The sequence below is a fragment of the Macrotis lagotis genome, chromosome 7, assembly GCF_037893015.1.
Source record: "Macrotis lagotis isolate mMagLag1 chromosome 7, bilby.v1.9.chrom.fasta, whole genome shotgun sequence".
NCBI classification, from domain to species: Eukaryota; Metazoa; Chordata; class Mammalia; order Peramelemorphia; family Peramelidae; genus Macrotis; species Macrotis lagotis.
The window spans coordinates 99,075,412-99,096,374 of record NC_133664.1 but is presented as its reverse complement, the minus strand read 5'-3'; the positions used below and the strand labels follow the sequence as shown (position 1 = coordinate 99,096,374).

At 33.2% G+C, this 20,963-nt stretch overlaps 1 protein-coding gene across 1 annotated transcript in view; it reads left to right on the top strand.

The window, feature by feature from the left end:
* The window catches only part of CNTNAP2 (contactin associated protein 2), a 2,968,630-nt gene that overhangs the window by 1,415,904 nt on the left and 1,531,763 nt on the right, over positions 1-20,963 (top strand). The window contains exon 9 of the mRNA XM_074193472.1: positions 10,462-10,611. Coding sequence (XP_074049573.1) covers positions 10,462-10,611 — 150 coding nt within the window. The remainder of the gene's footprint in view (positions 1-10,461; positions 10,612-20,963) is intronic.

Here is a 20,963-nt window from a genome sequence, read left to right as displayed (position 1 = left end):
TCACATCTGCCCATTTCACAAAGAGAAGTCTTCACATGCTTGGGAGAATCCACCCCACCCATCCCAAATCATCATTGGGTTTGGAATCCCTTCTGTTACCCTCAAACTGGTTCAGCCTATTTGCCAAAAAGACTTACCAGGGTATGGTCAGTTTGCATGTTACAATTTCTTGAAACTACAGGCAAAAGTAAAGTGGCTCAGGTGCACAGCAATGGTGAAAACAAGCTCTGAAAAGGTCTCAGCAGCTCTCACATCATAGTCTGAGGGAGTTGTTATAAAGGACTTTGAACACTAGAAGATTTTGTTATGAGTCTAGAAGTGATAGGTATCTATTGCTGATAATTGAATAGGGAGGTGACATGATCAGAATTGTGCTTTAGGAAAATCTATTTTTGGTGAACAAGGGATGGAGAAAAGTGGGGATAAATTTGTGGTAAAAAGACCCTCCAATATATTATTGCCATAGTCCTGGAGTTAATTAATGAAGTTTCACCATTCCTTTTCTTTAAGGGAGACTTTGATGTCTTTAGGATTTCTCATCACATCCTCTTCTTATTAGTCTTGCCCCCTTTTTATTTTTCTAACTTCTGTCTGCCCAACTATTAATCCAGGTACTTTTATCTCTAAGATTATCACACTGAGACATCTCCCACCTTATAAGAAGTTCCCTTGGAACTACCCTAGAAACTTTTCCTCTATTTTTGGATTTAATAATGAGTGGCGTGCTATCCATAGAGAATTTATCTTTTGAAACAAAGTTTATGGAACAGGTTGAAAAATTCTAACTGAGGGTCTTCCTTGGTGCTCTAGAGTAATTTTGGTAGCCAGAGATACAAATTTTATGAAAATAGGTAGAAAGCATTTCTTCTTTCTCATATCAGATGCTCCTGGAATATAAATTGACTCGTCATTGTCTAATCCCACAACAACTTTTCCACCTTGTATTCCCCTCTCATTACCCCTTTTTCACTACCCCTCACAAGTATTCATCCTCAATGCTAGACCTATAACCACAGATTCCCTTCACTCAAAGATGTATTCATTCATTCCTGTAGCATTTTAAAATTCCTGCCAGTTTCCTAGCTCAAAGCACCAACCTATTGCAGTTGATCAGTAGGGATTCAACTCCCTTGATTTATAAATAATAAAATGAGGCAGAGAGATATTAAGTGACACTTTGACACCTTGGATATTCACAACTGTTTTATGAAGATAATTCTTCACTCCAGTGAAGAACTGAGGGTCAGAGAGGGAACAAGCCAGTGCTATATCGGTCCACCCACATCTTTTCATGCTTAATGAACCCTTCTTTCACCCTCTAGGAAGAAGTGATCTTTCCTTCTCATGGATTCACATGGCACTTTGCTCCCCTCAAAGTACTCTCCTTCCCATAACAGTGGTTTACGTGCTTCATCTTTCCACAAACTCATTGCAATCTCAAACTTCTTTGAATTTCCCATACTACCTGACTGAAGAATCCATAAAAGACAGCTATTTGATTTTGAATTTTTACTGAATCAATGCTCATAATACATTGACAATTTTTGTCAAGTGCTACCTCTGATCCATGCTGTGTGAATTCTGGGCAAATCACTTGAACTCTCAGTGACTCATGCAACACTATAATTTTGAGAGCAAATGTTGATGTACACTGATGTAGAAGTTTACTCATTAGGTGTTCCCTAGACTGGGGAATTTAAGTTCCAGACCAGAAAAGACTACATTATTTTTGTCTGAACCACTTATCCCTTTTTACACAGATAAAGTCATTTATTTTGAATGAAAAAAATAACAATTTCTTCCTCCTTCAGAACTCACAGTTCTCACTGTCTAATTACTGAACCAGTCATCTATGATCACAGAATTTTAGACACCCAAAGAGATCATCTCTCTCATTTGATGAAGAGAATCAAACTGATACTCACAGTGATTTACTTTATTTTTTTTAGGTTTTTGCAAGGCAAATAGGGTTAAGTGGCTTGCCCAAGGCCACACAGCTAGGTAATTATTAAGAGTCTGAGGTCAGATTTAGAACTCGGGTACTTCTAACTCCAGGACCGGTGCTCTATCCACTGCGCCACCTAGCCATCCCACACAGTGATTTCCTTTGTCATGTAGAAAATTCATGGCAAAAGTGGAAATCTAAACTAATCCTTCTGACTCTGAGGTGACAGCTCTCTCCATTATACTAAGCTGCTTGGCTCCATATGGGAGGCATTTGATTGGTTCTTGCAAGCCCTTCAGGGTGTACAGGTGTACCAGTGTGGTATAGTGGATAAAGAGTAGGGCTTGGAATCAGGAAGACATGAATTCAAAATAGTCCCCAGGGACTTAAAAGCTGTGTGACCCTGAGCAACTGAATTTTTATCAGCTTCAATTTCTTCATCTGAAAAAATGTGAATTATAATTGTACCTACTTCACTAGATTGCTGTAAGGATTAAATTCAGTGAAATATATCTATAAAGATATAGTCAGTGAGATAGATGTAATGTGCTTTAGAAAATTTATAGTATCAGAATAGTGATAATGATTGACTGAATTAAAGGAAAAGTCATATTTTCCCATGAATACTATTTATTTACTCTATTGCTACAAAACCGAACTACTAAATGGTCCCTGAATCAATTTCCCCCCTACCTTATTGTGTTCACACAATAAGTACTGAATGCCAGTACATGATATGTTTCCCTTCTTCTTCTCTGCCTTTAATATGCATCTTACCATATCATAGATTAAGGGATAGAAAAGAGCTCAGAGGTCTTCTAGTCCCAATTCCTTGATTTTATATATAAGGAAACCATGGCTTACATAGGTAAATTGGCTGACTTAAGGTCACATAGCTAAAATTCAGGATTCTAAAAATCAGGTCTTTTAACTCCAAATTGACTCCTAATTCAGACTTGTTCATTTGTACTATGGTAAAAATAATTCCACTCTGAATTTTGCAAAGTTGGGTACCTCAATGGCTACCTATTCCAAGTAGATTTCCCTGTTTACCTGCCCACATTCCTCAGTTGAAATTGTTTGCTCTTCCTAGAGTACTTTGGCTGAATAACTCCATCTTGTACTGGAAGAATCAACCACCCCCAAAATCATCAATGGGTTAATATTAGACCACAAACTCCAGAAGGCCCCATTTTATCTTTACTTGTCCAGCTCAGAGTGGTGCCCTTCACCTAGTAAAGATCAAAAAAATTTGATGAAATATTGTGAATTATAAAGAGAGAAGAACTACACTGGATCCCATAGCCACAGAGAGGAACAGGGCATACTTCTTCTCAAACACAAGACTGCATGCTTGTGTGAGGAAGCTGATGGGGAAGAGCAGAACAAATGGCACCTTCAGAGAACTTTTTAGCCCTTTTCTTAGGCAAAGAGTTTTTATTCTTCCTTTATGAATTCAACTTGTAGCATAGGAAGCCACTGAAGAGTGGTCCACTCCTCACTCTCTTCGGTTAGGACTGTGGTTCAGAGAAGTAGGAGGAGAAATAATTATTACTTCAAAAAAGAGAAAGGAGAAGTGTTGCCTTCCTCCTGACCAGGGACAGGACTCTTGGTTATTTATGACCAAAAAACATCCTGTAAGATTTAAGATATATCCATCTTCCTTTTCTGAACAAATACATTAGTATACTTTATTCACATAAACAATATAGAATTGATCTACACTGGTGGTTTCAAGTAAAGCTAATCTCAGAGACCAAGCCAATTCCATTTAAGAATCTGGATCTCGCAAACTAAAACCTTCCAAATTTCAGTAATGCTCTGTTTTGTATAGATTTTATTTTAAATTTAACATTTTTGGTACACTTTACTTTTATAAAGAGCCTTAGAGTGGTTAATCTTTACAATATCTTTGAAGGAGAAAACTAATCTATTCTACTGACCCCATGTAGCAGATGACTTAGAGAAAGTGACACATAGAGAATAAATGTTGAAGCAATGAAGACAAGAGACACTCTAGCTCATACTGCCCATACAGTGTGTTTTTTTTTCCTTTTCTGGGTGAGATGTTTAATTCTTCTCTTCCTACCTCATGTAGTCACAGAAGGACTCTGTTTTCCATACTACTATGTTTTCCAGTATGTTCTTACCATGCAAAAAAAAAAAACTGGATGATCCAGAAAATGATCATTTTAACCTGGAAATAACACTGAACCAGAATTCAATAACCCAAACAGTTTTTTAGAAAGGTTTTTGCAAGACAAACTGGGTTAAGTGGCTTGCCCAAGGCCACACCACTAGGTAATTATTAAATGTCTGAGACCAGATTTGAATCCAGGTACTCCTGACTCCAGGGCCAGTGTTTTATCCACTATGCCACTTAGCCACCCTTACAGTTTGTTCTTTGTATCTCTCTGTCTATCTTTCTGTCTCTCTCTCTGTCTCTGTCTCTCTGTCTCTGTCTCTTTGTCTACCTCTCTGTCTCTCTCTGTTTCTCTCTGTCTCTCTGTCTCTCTCTCTCTGTCTCTCTCTCTGTCTCTCTCTCTCTCTGTCTCTCTCTCTCTCTCTCTCTCTGTCTTTTCATTCAACAATGTTTATTAAATTCATATTCTTTTCTAGGCAGTAAAGATACAAAGACAAAGCTAAAAACTAACAATAGTACATACCTTCAAGCTGACACATTTCAAAGTAGGAATTTGCTAGTTATATGGCAATAGTTTATACATTAAACCCCTCAGTGACTCAAATTTTTTCCTTAAAATGAGATTGGACTAGAAGACCTAGGACTAAAATGCCTGTGATTCTATGATTCCTCATCACTCTGTGTGTTAGAAATCTGAAGGATATTCCAATATTTTGGTTTTGCCCCAAGTAACTCTTCAAGATTTTATAAATTGAAAAATAATTGCCAATATGAATTTATGGAAGATATTTCTATAAAGGATATTTTCTACATCAGTGGAATCATAAGTTCAGGTTCCTGCTTCTCCCCTCCCCCCAAAAAATCTAATAATTATAATAAAACTATTCTCACTTCTATAACACTTTTAAGTCATCCTTCTGACACATATTGGCCTTGTAATCATTAAGAAGTCACTCAATTTCTTAGAGGTACAGGGAAACTCTCTAAGATAGTAAGCTTCAGAAAAAAAATGCTTACTTTCACTGGTAGAAGAATCATTCTCATTCAGGAGTCAATAAGTCAGTAAACATTTATTAAAGACCAGTACAGTGCTAAATAATGTAAGCATAAAGCAAGTAAATGGATAGTCCCTGCTCTCAAGAAGTTCAGCTTAATAGAGGAGATGAAATACAAATAATGGGGGGGGGAGTTATACAGAATATTTTAGAAATAAGCAAAAGAGGGAAGTCTCTAGAATAAATGGGGATCAGAAAAACCTTCTAGTAGAAGGTTAAATTTTCCAGGGGCTTGAAGCTAAGAAAACCTGGAGAAATGAAAAAGGAGAACCTCTTTTGACATGTATGATGACCAATGAAAATGCCAGAACTGGAAATTAGGTTTTCTTGATTGAGGAATAACAAAGAGGCTAATGTCAATAGAGTAAGACATATATTAGAGAAGACTGGAAAGGTGGAAGGGAAGGTTTTGGAAAGAGGATTTTATATTTGATCCTAGAGCTACTGTAATTTACTGAGTAGTGGGAGGTAAGTGACATGATCAATCCACCCTTTTAGGAAAAATGACTTTTTCATATTTGTAAAAGATAGTCTGGCATGAGGAGAGACTTTTGTCAGGGAAAGCAACCATGGGGCTATGGAGTAGTCTAGGCACAAGGTGATGAGTAGCTATTTCAGGATAATGCTGGAATCAGAGGATAGATCTGGTCACATATGAGTGATATTATGAGGTTTCAATTGACAATCCTTGTCAAAAAATTGAACTTGGGAATAGAGGGTCTTAGTAAGAAGCTGAGGATGATACTGAAAATACAAACTTTGGAGGCTAGAAAAATAGTGGTACCTTCAGAAATAATGGGGAAGATAGAAAGAAAGGAGAGGTTTGGGTTCAGAAAGATAAGTTGATTTTTTTTAACACCAATGATATGTATGGAATATCTACTTTGAGATTTCTAATAGGCAGCTGAAGTTGCAACATTTGAAGTCAGTTGTAAGGTTACAGTTGGACAAGTAGAGCTGAGGATTCCCAACAACAACAACAAAAATTATCACTGACTCTATGGAAGCTCATCAGATCACCAACTCCAGTAGTATGAGGGAAAATAAAGAAAGTATATAACAGAACTTTAAACCAGTGAAGTCACAGGTCCAGGCTCTATAACTACCCTTTCAGTTTTATGAAACCGCTTCATAGCAACCATTTGAGGTGAGTATACAACCAAAATCAAATGAGCTAAATACTTTGCAGCCTTTTAAAGCCAGGTATAAATGTGATCTGTTATTATTACTTTTGCCCTATTTTTTAATAAGAAAAAATTAAGCAGAAATATTAGGCAACTTCCTGACCGAAACTAGGTCCCAGGTTTTTTCTCTCAAATGACTCACTTTTTTTTTTACTTTGTACTATACAAGCTCTTCCTATTTTTCCTGTGTAGAGATGAGTAATGCCAACTGACATGACCCAGAAATCATGAATAAAGAATACCCTTAAATGATGTATCCATTTATAGTATAATAAAGTCACTGGTTTAGGAAAGACACCTGAAAGAAATGGATTTTTGAAGCTGCTAAAGTGATTCTTATAACAGTTGGATAATTCTTTACATTTAAATTCATTAACTTTTGACTCTTGTTGCTCTACTTGGCTCAGTGGCTTAAAAATTTTGATACAATCTTAGATATAAAGTATATCCAAAACTTTAAAAGCATGTTGTCTACTCCCTTTCATTTTATGGATAAGGAAACAGAAGTCCTGGATAAATTTATTTCTTTGAAATCACATAGGTAATAAGTGAGAGTGACCAGATTGATATCAAGGATCAAAAACTCTAAATACAAAACTCCTGGTTCACTTTGAAATGTCAAAATTAATAATTCAAAATGCAAATGATGATAAAATGCTAATAAATATGATATAGAAATCATCTTTTCCCTATTTTACAGATGGAATGACTGAAATGAAGACAGTGTTAGTAAATTATCCATGTCCCCACAGCTAGAAAGTGACTTTGTTGTTGTTATTATATCTAACTCTTCTAACTCCATTTGGGGTTTGCTTGGCAATAATAATGAAGTGATTTACTATTTCCTTTTCCAACTCATTTTACAGATTAGAAAACCAAAGCAAACAAAGCTAAGTGGTTTACCCAGGCTCACAGAGCTAATAAGACCAGATGTAAACTCAAATCCTTCAGACTCCAAGCTGTATGTTCTATTCACTCTACCACCTAGCTGCCCCAGAAAGAGCTATGATATATATCTATTTTCTGATTCTCAATATAATGTCTCAGTATACCATACTTCCATTATATTAACTAATTTGTTTTCACTAATTATTTGGCATTTAATTTATCTTATTACTAAGCTACTTGAAATAAAAGTTAAATTTTACCATAATTTTCTTAGATAAATATACCTCTTTTTGTTCAGAACAAGTCTATAATACTTTGAATATAATTTTAATTTTGTTATAGATAATAGTTTTTAAAAGGTTTTCTGTAATGTTTCCTGTTAACTGATTTTAAGTTACAAAGATTCCAATTGCTTGAGATGACTTAAAAGACCCTATCAATGGCATTATATCATAGAATATTGATATTAAAGTTTAGGACTAGACTTTCTTTACAATATAATCCTTAGGTCCTAATCTATAAAGCAGTTTTTTAATTTCTAGTCTTGGTCAATAATTTTTTTTTTCACAGAATGAGACTTCAGGATCTGCCCATTTAAGAAGGTTGTGCAGCTTTCTGTGAGATTTTATGTTCCTGACAATGCCCAAAGTTAAAACCCATTTTATCCAAAAGAAAAAGGAAAGTTTCAATTTCCTTTATAATTTAAAATGTAGTCTGTAGAAGGCAGCTCTTCTGTAAACAACAGTGTTTTCCCAAGTAAGGGAAACCATCTGTGGTGGTTTAGAAGTTCAAAACTAATCCACAAAGATAATCATGGAATCTCAAAATTAGAATTTTGTACCTGTTAATACATTTAACCAAAAAACTATTCCAGGTGTAGGCTTCTGAGCTATCTCATATCTCCTCATATATTTGGGATCCAAAGTTGCCAATTTGAATTCCAAAGTCAATACTTATTTGTCAGGTGACTTTGAAAAATTCAAATATCTTCTTTGATCCTCAGTTTTAGCAGATATAAAATATTATACTAGGAAATACTAATTGTTCAACCTTTTTTGCTTGTTTTCTTTTATTATGTCCAGTGCTTAGCTCTCTTTGGTATAAGTAAGTTCTTGATAAACTTTTATTGATTGATTGATGAGAGTGTTTTAAATATTATAAAGCTCTTATAATTTTAAAAGTAAACCATTGTTATTATTTGAATTGATTTTATGCATTGTCAACCTTTTACTCATGAAACCTACTCTTTTTCCTGATTAGTTTCTCCTACCATTCCATCACTTTCACTTCAACAAGCCTTCCTGGCTACAACTGATTATTTCTTATAAGGAAAATAAAGAACCATACACACATAATCCCCATAGAATTTATTTCTTCTTTACTTCAACTGTGTTCTCAAGTCCATGTGGCAAATGCTTTACTGATCTGTTGTTAATCACCTTCCATCATATCCTCAATAGTTGTAACAGAAAAATAAATACAGCATGATTCTACTTTGTTTTTTCTACTTTGTGTGTTGTTATTCATTTCCTGTTTTATAGTTCAATTAAGCATAATTTGGTTCTTTAAAATGTAGCTTATTGGGGTGGCTAGGTGACACAGTGGATAGAGCACCGGCCCTGGAGTCAGGAGTACCTGATTGCAAATCCAGCCTCAGACACGTAATAATTACCTAGCCGTGTGGCCTTGGGCAAGCCACTTAACCCCATCTGCCTAGCAAAAACCTAAAAAAAAAAGAGCTTATTATACAAATAATTTTAGATATTGTCTTTCAAACAAATAATTTGAAAATACTAACCAATATTCAACCTGAAGTTATTAAGTAATGTTATTAAAGATTATTTATTGAAAAGTAAAATAGTCTATTTAATAGCTATATTTGTTTCCCCTTCATTTTGTATTTCCTATTTAATAATAAAGAAAATAATAATGATAAATATTATCTAATAAAGTAAGTAATTAGGGCCCTAATTTATTATTTGAGTATATATTAAATTGAGAAACATCCATTATGGTTAATTTTAGTGATATATATCACTGTAAAATCAGTAAATATTGTGTTGACATTTTACTACTCTGTCTGCTAATCTTTAGAGCATTTCTCCTCGAAGTGCATTTCTGTTTTAATTGTACCCTCTTTTAACCTGATGATTTAATTATATGCATATGCTAAATACTGCCTAAAATATAGATCTAACAGAATCATGTTTCTTAACTTTTATATCCATTTTAAAATAATCTAAGTCACTATTTATTAGAGAAATGCTAATTAAAACAATTCTCATGTGGCACCTCACATATATGATATGGGATCCTATGTCAGAAAAGGAAAATAATAAAGGTAGGAAAATGTAGAAAAAATTTAGACACTAATGCACACTATTGGTGGAGTTGTGAACTGATCCAATCATTCTAGAAAGCAACTTGAAATGAAACCCAAAGGACAAAGGACTATAAAGCTGTAATCACTTTGATCCAGGAGTAAAACTACGTGATCTATATCCCTTAGAGATTAAAAAAAAGGGTGGTAGGTAGTAGGTGGGTTGGGCCTATTTTTGTCAAAAAAAAATTATTTATAGCCACCCTTTTTAATTAGAAATTAAGGAGATGGTCAGCATTTAGGGAATTACTGAGTTCACTATAGTATATGATTATAAAGGAATATTACTATCCTATAAAAAAAATAATCAGTGGAAGGATTTCAGAAAAACCTTGAAAGATTTATGAACTGATGCAAAGTGAAATAAGCAGAACCAAGAGAACACTGTATATAGTAAAAGCAATACTGTACAAGGATCGATTAGGAATAACTTGGCTATTCTCAAGAATACAGTAATCTAAGACTATTTCAAAGAATTCATGCTGAAAAATGTTATCCACATCCAGAAAAAGAGCTAATAGAATTTTAATGCAGATGAAAACATGCCATTTTTTTATTTTCTGTATTTTATTTTCTGTTTTTTCCCTTTGGATCTAGGTCTTTGTATTTAAAAAAAGATAACTTTTTAAATGTAGATACTATCTTTTTTACATTCTTACTATTATTATTGTGCACGTCTTAGCATTTAATAAATGAAAACAAAATACGTAGTACATATCCATAGGAAACTTTAAAAATCTGACCTATCATATTGTATTAATCAAATCTATACTTTAACAAAACTTTAACAAAATAGTAGCTAAGGAAACATTTTCATAAAATATCTTAAAAATCTAAATTTTCTTTTTCTTTCCTTTTGCTACTAGGTTCTGGGTTAAACGATGGACAATGGCATGAAGTTCGTTTCCTAGCCAAGGAAAATTTTGCTGTTCTCACTATTGATGGTGATGAAGCATCTGCAGTTCGAACTAACAGTCCTCTTCAAGTTAAAACAGGGGAGAAGTATTTCTTTGGAGGTAAAACAAAAGACTATCTTGTTGTTATCTAATTATTTGACTCATTGCCAAAATCATTTCAGTGGATCATCAGGGAGGCATTTGAATGGTGTGCTGGTAACCAGATGATAATTAGGAACAGTTTTTTCTCTAAAGTTTCATATAGGTGAGAAAGCTTAAATTCTTTTATAACGAGCCCATTTTGAGATTTATACTAAGACATCATGAGGTCAGTGTAAAATTACATGATATATTAGCATATTGGCAGTTGAATATTAAAATTATTTGACTCTTACTTAGGTTATTTCTCAAAGACCATTGTGGTTTCAGTTTGGTGGCAAGAAATATCCCTTCAGAATTAGAATTTTTTTTTTGTAATTCATTCTGTATAGAAGAGCTTGGTATTTGGTATTTTTGGCTGGATGTAAAAGCAGGAGGAAATCTATTTATCAATGTGTCTTCCAATTATGATGAATTTGATACCATCCTAATATACATAACCATTCTATTACACCTAGATTAAGACTAAGTCTGACAATACATTTGATAAATGGTCATATTTCATGTTCATTTTTAAATATGTTTATACTTCATTCACTGAATGTGAATCAGGTAAGAAGGGGTGGTGCTGAATCCCATATTGTCATTCCTTTCCCCATCTTTATTCTAGTAAATATTGATGCCAAGATAGGACAACACATTGGGGGTGGCTAGGTAGCACAGTGGATAAAGCACCGGCCCTGGAGTCAGGAGTACCTGGGTTCAAATCCGGTCTCAGACACTTAATAATTACTTAGCTGTGTGGCCTTTGGCAAGCCACTTAACCCCATTTGCCTTGCAAAAACCTAAAAAAATTTTAAAAAATTAAATATTAAGATAGAACAACACAGGTCCTAATGATATGCTAGATATGGTCAGATTGTGAGAAGAGTTATACTATTATTTTCCTTAGCCTACTGTAACTTTTCTGGAGCTTTTTTACTAGGCTCAGGAACTTTACTGAACCCATAAACTCAAGAAAACTCACAAATGAGCTTACAGTCTGCCTTTACTTAAGACAAGATTCTATATCACATCTTAAATATTATAGCTGTGTGTAAATGTCTAAATCAAGTCAGAGTCAATGAGTAAATGGCCAAATGTTGACCTGATCCCTATTGAGGACAATAATTTTCATTGCAAAAGCTTCATGCTCATTTTTCTACAACTCTTTATTGATAATATCCACCAAATGTGCCCTTCCTAGAGTACAAAATTCTAAGACTAAACCAATCATCCATCTCTATCCCTTCCTACTTCTCTGAATTCTAAGTTCTGCACACTGTATCTATAGGATGTAAAGAAACAGTTTGGGAAGGAATGAACTTGTGCCTATATATTTCTTAATATATGAACATATGTGCTTTGTGAAGTATTTCATCATAACATGTATTCTTGCCATCTGGAAGAAAATATCCTGGCCCCATTCAAACTAGAAGTGAAGTTTTCTGTTGTGAATCTGTATAATATTTATATTTTATGGCAAATAAAACTTTTCAAGATATTTCTATATTGATAATCTCATATTTTCCTACCAACAAGAGAGATGTAAGTTTGCCACTCTATAACTAAAATAAAATAATGTCAAGAGCTCTGGATGTAGAACTTAAAGAAACATTTTATACTCTAACTATGATCTTAACAAGTTACTTGACCTTGGTTTCCTCATCTGTAAAAACTGAAATAATTATAATACCTGGATTAGCTCTCATCTCTCATAAGGTTGCTTTGAGGTCGAGATGATCTTTAAGCACAACATAAATGATAATTACGATTAAATTGAAGTTAAGAGATGAAGTGACCCACTAAAATTCATCCATTTTTGGAAATTTGGCTACAGAACTTTCTAGGACAGCACTGTCTGGTCTACACCATCCACTTGAATGAAAGCAAGCATCCATACCATGCTTATGAAATATGAAGGTGATATAATGGATTAGAAAGGATGACTAACAAATTGCATGACGGAATAAAATAGGACAAGTGTAACAAGATGAAATTTAGGAATGATAACTGTAGGGGGCATCTAGGTGGTGCAGTGGATAGAGCACTGACTCTGGAGTCAGGAGGACCTGAGTTCATATCCAACCTCAGACTCTTAATAATTACCTAGCTGTGTGACCTTTGGCAAGTCCCCATTTCCTTGCAAAAACTAGAGAAAAGTAAGAATGATTATTGTAAAGTTTTACCTTCATATTCAGAAAACCAACTTCATAAATATCTGAGCTTGGAATTTCTAATCAACAGTTCTTTGGGAAAAGGTCTGTTTGGTATTTTAGTATATTGTAAATTCAGTAAATCAACCATGTGCATGGCAGCCAAGAAAACTAATTTAACATTAGTCTTTACTGAGAGGCATAGTGTCTAGCATTGTAGAAGGTATAGTTCCACCGTAAGATGCAGCTTTAGACTATATTTGTTGTGTATTGTTCTGTTCTCTTTGTTATGTAGTAGAAAAGATGATTAAAACCTGGAAGAAACTCAAAGGAGTTCAATAAAGATGGCAAAAGGTCTCATGAGCCTGTCATGAGAAGTGGTTGAAGGAAGTGAGGGCATTTAGCCTGACCAATGAAAGGCTTTGAGAAGGAGCAATATGAGGTGTAATTAAGTATTTGAGAAGTTGTCCCATACAGGAAAGATTTCTATTTGTTTTACTCATTTGAAGTTTTACTGAAGGAATCAGAACTGTCCTAGTATGGAAGAGGAAACTATTTTGTCATTATTGGAAGTCTTCAAGTAAAGACAGGAAATTACATATTAAATATATCAAAAAGAGATTTTATTCAGATTTGGATGAAACTCTCTAGCCTTTCTGAATCTGAGATCTTTCTAAATATAAATCATGTCCGTTCTAAATCTAAGATTCCAACATCTTTTATATAATCTTTTCTACCACTTCTCAGTTATAAACTCTCATGGATTATATTCTCTACTTTATTTATGATAACCACACATCTCTCCAATGTCATGTGGATCAACTTAAATTTTGATTCTTAAAAAATTAAGATTTTTTTAAAATAATTTTCAGTACATTGCATTATTGAAATTTTATGTCTGACTAAGGAGATATACTTTTTGCTTCAGGTCTGTTTTGGATTATTGAAAGCAATTATCAAAATTTCCAATGTAATCCATTATACATTCATTTTTATATAATTTGACATCCAGTGTACTGTCTTTTTTTAGTAATTGAAAAAAAAGTATTTATTGGACCAGCTTAAGAGACTGACTATTCAATTGTGCATCCTATCCTACATAAACAATGCTTATTTATTCACTTTTCTTTTGTTTAGTTTTATTTTTTTTTCTTGTGCAGATGGTTAGGTCTAACTCTTATGTGATTGTGGATATTATGCTCTCTCTTACTTTCTCTATCCAAATGTATGACATATAACCCCATTTCTGGGACTGTCCATGGCAAAGAGTTATTGTGCTTCCTCCAATTATCCTTACTCAAATTATTAAAAGAAAATAAATGTAATTATTATTTATTCATTCAGTAACCACTCCTCTTTAGCTATAACTTGATGTAAATAAGAGTAAAAAGGACATGTGAATAAGAGAATTTGACCCTATCTCTGGTCTGGAGATAAAATTCAGTCTATTCTGCCTTTTCTAACTCACTCCTTGAATTTACAACAGAGCCCACCAATATAAGGCAACTTGCAAACATTTGCATTCTGGTGTATTCTGCACTTAACTATTAATCAAGTAAATAATGAAGAACATTTTAAAATAGTTTACTATTTTAAATTTTCTGGTATTTGATAGATGAAAATACATTAAGATGCACATTGAAGGGGTGGCTAGGTGGCGTAGTGGATAAAGCACTGGCCTTGGAGTCAGGAGTACCTGGGTTCAAATCCGGTCTCAGACACTTACTAATTACCTAGCATTGTGGCCTTGGGCAAGCCACTTAACCCCATTTGCCTTGCAAAAACCTAAAAAAAAAAAGATGCACATTGAAAAAACTTAAAAGAAAATGGAAGAAGTGCATTTATTTCAGGTTCCACGTAATTGTATAGGTACTGTCCGCTGTGAAGGACAAGATTTATTCATTGTTAGAAAAAATAATAAAAATGAATTTTATGCACCAGCAGAATTGTTCGCTATTAAGTTGTTAAAATGTGGCATAAAAACATAAAAGAAAGATTATTGAGCTTGCCAAATGAATATTTTATTTAAGTTAAAAAAACAATTTGGAAATATTTCTAACTTGTGAAATATGTGGAAGTTTCAATATGTCCATATTCCAAAAATTTTAAAGGTCTTCCTTTGATTTGTTAATGAATAAGATAGTGGACTATTAGAAAGGGATCATATTGATACCTACAAGTTATATATAGATATAAATATAGATATATTCCTCTAATATCCCACTGATATTTTAATTCTGAGAAACAATTAACATTGACAAGGAGCAACAAAAAGAACAACAAAGCAGTCATTCATATTGTCCCCCCAAAGTCATTTTGTGTTACATATTTTGTATATGGTATAAATGCTTTATTTCCCCCAGGAAATTATAAACTCCTTAAGGAAGGGACTATTTAATTTTTTTTTTCTTTGCAATCCCAGAGCCTTAAGTGATGATGATGACAATTGTCCTTTGTTCTTGAAGTAGACCTTAACATCAGGGAACTGATGTCATAAAGCAAACGAATTGGATTTGAGTGAGGGGATGCTATGCTAAGTCACCAGCCTCACTTTTTCCTCCAGAATCATCTAAGTCCAATGACCAGATATGGATCAGGATGACTGGACTTGGTCCTAGTTGAGAGACAATCAGGATTAAGTAACTTATTCAAGGTCACACAGCTATTAAACTCCTGCCCTTCTGACTCCAATTTCTATTCACAGTGTCACCTAGAAAATGCTAAAATTGTTTAATAAATTTCTGTTGAATTCAAATTCCTTTATGCATGTTTTCAAAGTTATCTGACTATTGTCATTATTTTACAAACACAGGTTTTAATAATTTCATCACTTTTATCTCTCCACAGTACTGTATTGCCTCTCGTGCTAACATTTAGCTTTCATTTTTACACAAACATAATCTTGAAAACTGCAGTGGCTTGTACATGAAAAAAAATCATGCATAAAGTTTAAAGTTGTGGAAAAAAACAAAAAGCTATTTCAAGGTTGATTTTTCTCAATATCCCTTATCAGGGAAATAATTGTGAATATATATAAACATATATACATTATATTAATAAGTAGTTTCATCTGCTTCATGGGTAAAAAGATGACTATGACAGGAAATATTATGCACTAAACCTTAATTATTAATGTCAAATAAATAGCCACAGAGGGAAGGATAAAGAGAGAGAGATGGGAAGGAAGAGAAATGGAGAGGTAGGGAAGGAAAGAGGGAAGAGAGAGAGTGAGAGAGAAAGAGAGAGAGAGAGAGGATGAGAACTGATTTCTAAGTTTATAAGAAGTTCTCACTATAAAATGATGTGCTTAGTCTAATGGAATTAAATTTAAGGCAAATAAATATAAATCCTTCCTCTTGCACTGAAGTGTCCTATTGGAACATTTTAACTAATCAGTAAAGTATTCCTTTTTAGTTCTGAACTGAAGAGATTCAATCTCCTTTTTTTAAAAATCATTTACAATTCTCCTTTCATTATCATCTTTCCTAACATGCCTTAGTGTAATAGTTACTTTTAGTAAGTAAGGGATAGAAATTTATTATCTGTGATTTATTTCCATGATTTAATTGTCTAGAGATTCTGTAAATTCAATAGTATAACAAGGCAAAAAAATTCAAGGGAATGCTTTTTTGTTTGTGTTTCTTTAAGTCTTGAAATTCCTGTAGGTAGAGGTTTTCCATGATGAGTACTCATATCACTACTAAGGATTTAAATTTTATCTCAAACATGATCTTTTTTATGAGTGAAATGGACTTACTAGTCATCAAGTTTAGTCTTCTCACTTCATTTCATTTTTTCAAAGATATTACTACCTTTAATCTCAGATCCCAAGAAATTAAGGGATTTATTGATGGTCATACAGTTCAGAGATAAGACTTAACCCAGGGCTTTATGATTCTAAGATTAAGCCTTTATCCATTATGCATCATTGTCTCAAATATAATCCTCGACTGAATTATTTAAAGCATAGAATATAGAATAGAGACCTTATATATCTGCCAACCTGATCTGACCATGGGGAATCTTGTAAAATGGATATTTTCTGGGATTTTCTTGCTTATGTGTATTTTCCCTAGTTTAGTTTCAATATAAATGTTCTATCACTCTCTCTACCCATCCATCCCTTTACCTACGTATCTATGCATCTATCTATCTATGTGTGTATATATAAATACATATATATGTATATAGTATATATATATATATATATATATATATATCATCTCTCCACTCATACATCTGTCCATTTATCAGTCTGTCCAACTTTATATTTATCAAAAAATAAAAAGAATTTGGAAAATCAAAGAGGGTAAAGATGTTTCTACAGCAGGGCTTGTTTGGTGATGGCTAAAATAAGAAGTAGAGATGTGGAGTCAGTCAAAATGTTATAAAAGCTTACCAATCATAGTATGAGATAGTTCCAGGGGATAGCATCCAAGGTTTTGGTGATGAGGAGATGGGGTGATGCCTCTAGTAGAGAAAATTTCATTTGGAGATGGATAGGAAATGAAATTTAAGCCTTCAAGAAAAAAGTGAAAGGTGACCTAACCCTCAGTCATTCCACAATCAGAATCCAAGTTTTCTTTCATATAAACTACTAATTTTTTTTACTCTTCTTTATGCATAGCTCTTTGTTTAAGATGATTGAGACACAGAACAATCAGTCTTTTCATTTTGACTTTCTTAATAACCTAACAGAGAGATCAATACAGAATATGAACACAGGACTTAACTATAAGACCAACTGTTTCACAAGAGCATTGAAAAATCAGTCTTTTAGTATTTAAATTCTAATCTTGTCTCCATGGTAACTTGCACTCTGACTAATTAATCCTTTTCACTAGCTTAATAAACATTCTCCTTCTTTAGTTAGCTAGGCAATCATTAAAGTTTTATGGTAGCATTGGTCTTCCCTGACTACTATCTGTTATATTCTCATAGGGTAACATGAAGTCACTTAATTTGTTGTATCTAACACTGAGCTCTTGATGACCATTTATATTTCTATAATACCTTTAAGTATGGATGGAACCAAAATGTTTTGGCAGAGTACATGATCGTATTGTCAAATGTTATAATGTGACTTTGTGACTTCTATATGAACAAGCTAAGGATCTAACATTTAATATGATTTTTACAAAACATCACAGAATAGTTTCCATAGGCACCACTGAGACAAGCTACTTCATGTATTATGGGTTCCAAAATCTTAGCACAATTTTAAGCTTGAAAAAATCTATGTATTTGAATCATTTGAGATTCCTAGGACAGAAGTAAACTAATTATCTTTATTCACCTTTTCATCAATTAATTGAAGGAAGAGAAACAAAGCGAATCTTTGTTATCCTTTTCCCATTGTCTCCAAAGAGATGAATATTAATAATAAAAGTCTTCAAAGTAAAGTATTCCTTTTTTTTAGGTCTGAATTGAAGTGATTTAATCTCCTTTATTTTTAACGACTCATAATTCTCTTTGCATTACCATCTTTCCTCTCATGTCTTGGTGTAACAGTTACTTTTAGTAAGACTAAGCGATAGAAATTTATTATCTCTGATTTATTTCCATGAGCACATACAAAATGAAATCATAGTCCAATTTCAGAATTCTCTTAATTAGAAATTTAGACCTCTTACTACTGTATTACTTTGTCAAGTCAAAAAGTCCTAGAGTAGTTGGTAATCAGGAGACTAGGATTCTATTCTTCAGCAAATGGGTTATATGATCTTGAACAAATCACTAAATATCTCAGTTTCCTTTTCCATATTCTTAGGATCCCTTGTAGCTATAATTTCTTTTTGAGTAGCTTCTATTCTTCTATCTCTTTTTCAGAGTAGTCATGCTCCCTTTTTCCTGTCATCAACATGGGGGAAAGGTCTTCCCAGTCAAACTATGAAATGACAATAATAACACAGAAGTATAGAGAATTTTGATATTTACAATGATTTACTGCTAGGAGTTCTAAACATGAAATCTTAGAGTTTCCAGGAAGCTTGGTATTATAGAATTCAGAAATGAAAATGGGGGCAACTAGGTGACACCAGCCCTTGAGTCAAGAAGGCCTGAGTTCAAATCCAGCCTCAAATACTTAATAATTACCTAGCTGTGTGACCTTGGACAAGTCACTTAACTCTATTGTCTTGCAAAAATGAAAAATTTTTAAAGTAATAAAAATGACCTATGAAATATCATGGGAAGAACAGAATGAAGGTCACATAATCTTCATGGCCCCACTTAGGGGCTTAATAATAGCTTAATAAATGTTTATTGATAAATTGAAAACTCAACCCCCTTATTTCCTAGATACAGACATTAAAACTCAAAGAGATAAAGGAACTTGTAGAAGATCACACAGCTAGTAAAAATGTGTCCTTTTGCTTTTGTCTTTATGATTATTTTCCTAATGCAATTTTCAGCAGAAGGACAGTTTTCAAACCTAGATCCTCTGACTCCAAATCTGGCACTCATTCAATTACATCTCAAGTAGTTCTCATTTTACCTGTTAAGAAACTGAATCCCAAAGAGGGGCCAACTAGGACTAGAAGTTGAATTTCCTGACCCAGTTATGTTCCTGAAGATATTTTCAATATACTAAATGCACTAGTGAATAAAAAAAAAATCAGTAAATCATGTCCAACTGTGATCAGTGGGAATTTATAAACTGGGTATGGCTAAATGGAAGCCACATGGATATCTAAGGGTAAGAAAGTAGCTGAGCCTGAATTGAAAGAGGACAAAGTCACAAATTTTACCATTTTATCATTTTGAAATATTAGTTGGACTGCTCAAAATAGAATTGTGAAATTTGATCAGCTGAGATTTTCCATATACCCATAAGACAGGCAAAAACAAACAGGCAAAAACTGTAAAGGTTATGAGTCTCAGAATACAAGTACATTACTTCACTATAGGTATACATGTAAATTGATACAACTATTAGAAAAAAAATTTAGAATCATCACTGTTTTTCTTATTCTTTAATCCAGTAATGTCACTATTATTACAACTAAATTTATAATAGATTTTGAAGAAAGTAAATAAGAAAGTAAAATAGGAGAAAAAGGTCTAAAAAATTTTGCAGCCTTTTTTTGTACTATCAAAGAACAGGAAGGAGTGTGATTGAAGTATGGCTAAACAAGATTTGTTATGTGAATGAAGTGGAATATTATTGTTCTAGGAAAAAGAACAAAAAAAGGAGATCAAGTAATCTTATGAAGTCTTGTATAGACTGAAGTAGCATGAAATTAGTAAATGCATAAGAACAATTGAATGACCTAAATTATGTAAAGTAAAACAAGATGGTGAAACATTCTAGAACTCTGATCAATGTGGGATCCATTCATAACATCAGAAGACTCATGCTAAAGAATGACTCCTGTTCTTGATATAGGTGTGGAATTAGACTTACATATTCAGATAGTTCCAATATGTTCATTTGTTTTCTATTTTGTTTTATTTTTTCTTGAGTGCTATTTGATAAAATGTGATGGGTGGAGGGGTGGGTGTCAGTGGATTTTATGAAATAATAATAACAGTTTTTATGAAATATTAGTAACATTAAAAAATAAAATAGCATTAGGAAAACTCTCACAAAAATAAAAAGAACAAAAAGCATATCTCTCACCTCTTGACCAAAAGACTTATCTTCCAAGGCATTCATATTTGCTACATGGAAGGGTACTTGTGGCAAGAAGAAAAGGTAGCTTAGTTGGGTGACTATCTATAAACATAAGAAAAAAAGGCAAAAATAAATATATTTTTTTAATTTTGTAAGTTGAGAACATTTCCTCAATGAAATTTTTTACTCCAAATTTTTGCTCCATCTATATTTGATATAATCTTCCCAAAATATGTAGGGAAGAGAATAGACTACATTTCTAAAACTCACAAATGGGGATAATGAATGTGAAAATTAACAAATTAAATTTCAAATTTGCATAAGTCCTGAATAGAATTTATTTACATTGGAACACCTGGGTACCTGGGTGTCACTTTGATGTTGTGTTTCTGTAAATTACTAATTTAGTGCTAATAGCTGTCTCAGCTTCTGTTTCACCAATGGAATATCAATGTATTCAATTATCATTTGAGAAAAGATACAACTTTAAATGAAAACATTTGGAAATTTCTAGAAAATGTTGGCAATTTTTTTAATATGCAGACTGGTCAAAGACCATTAAG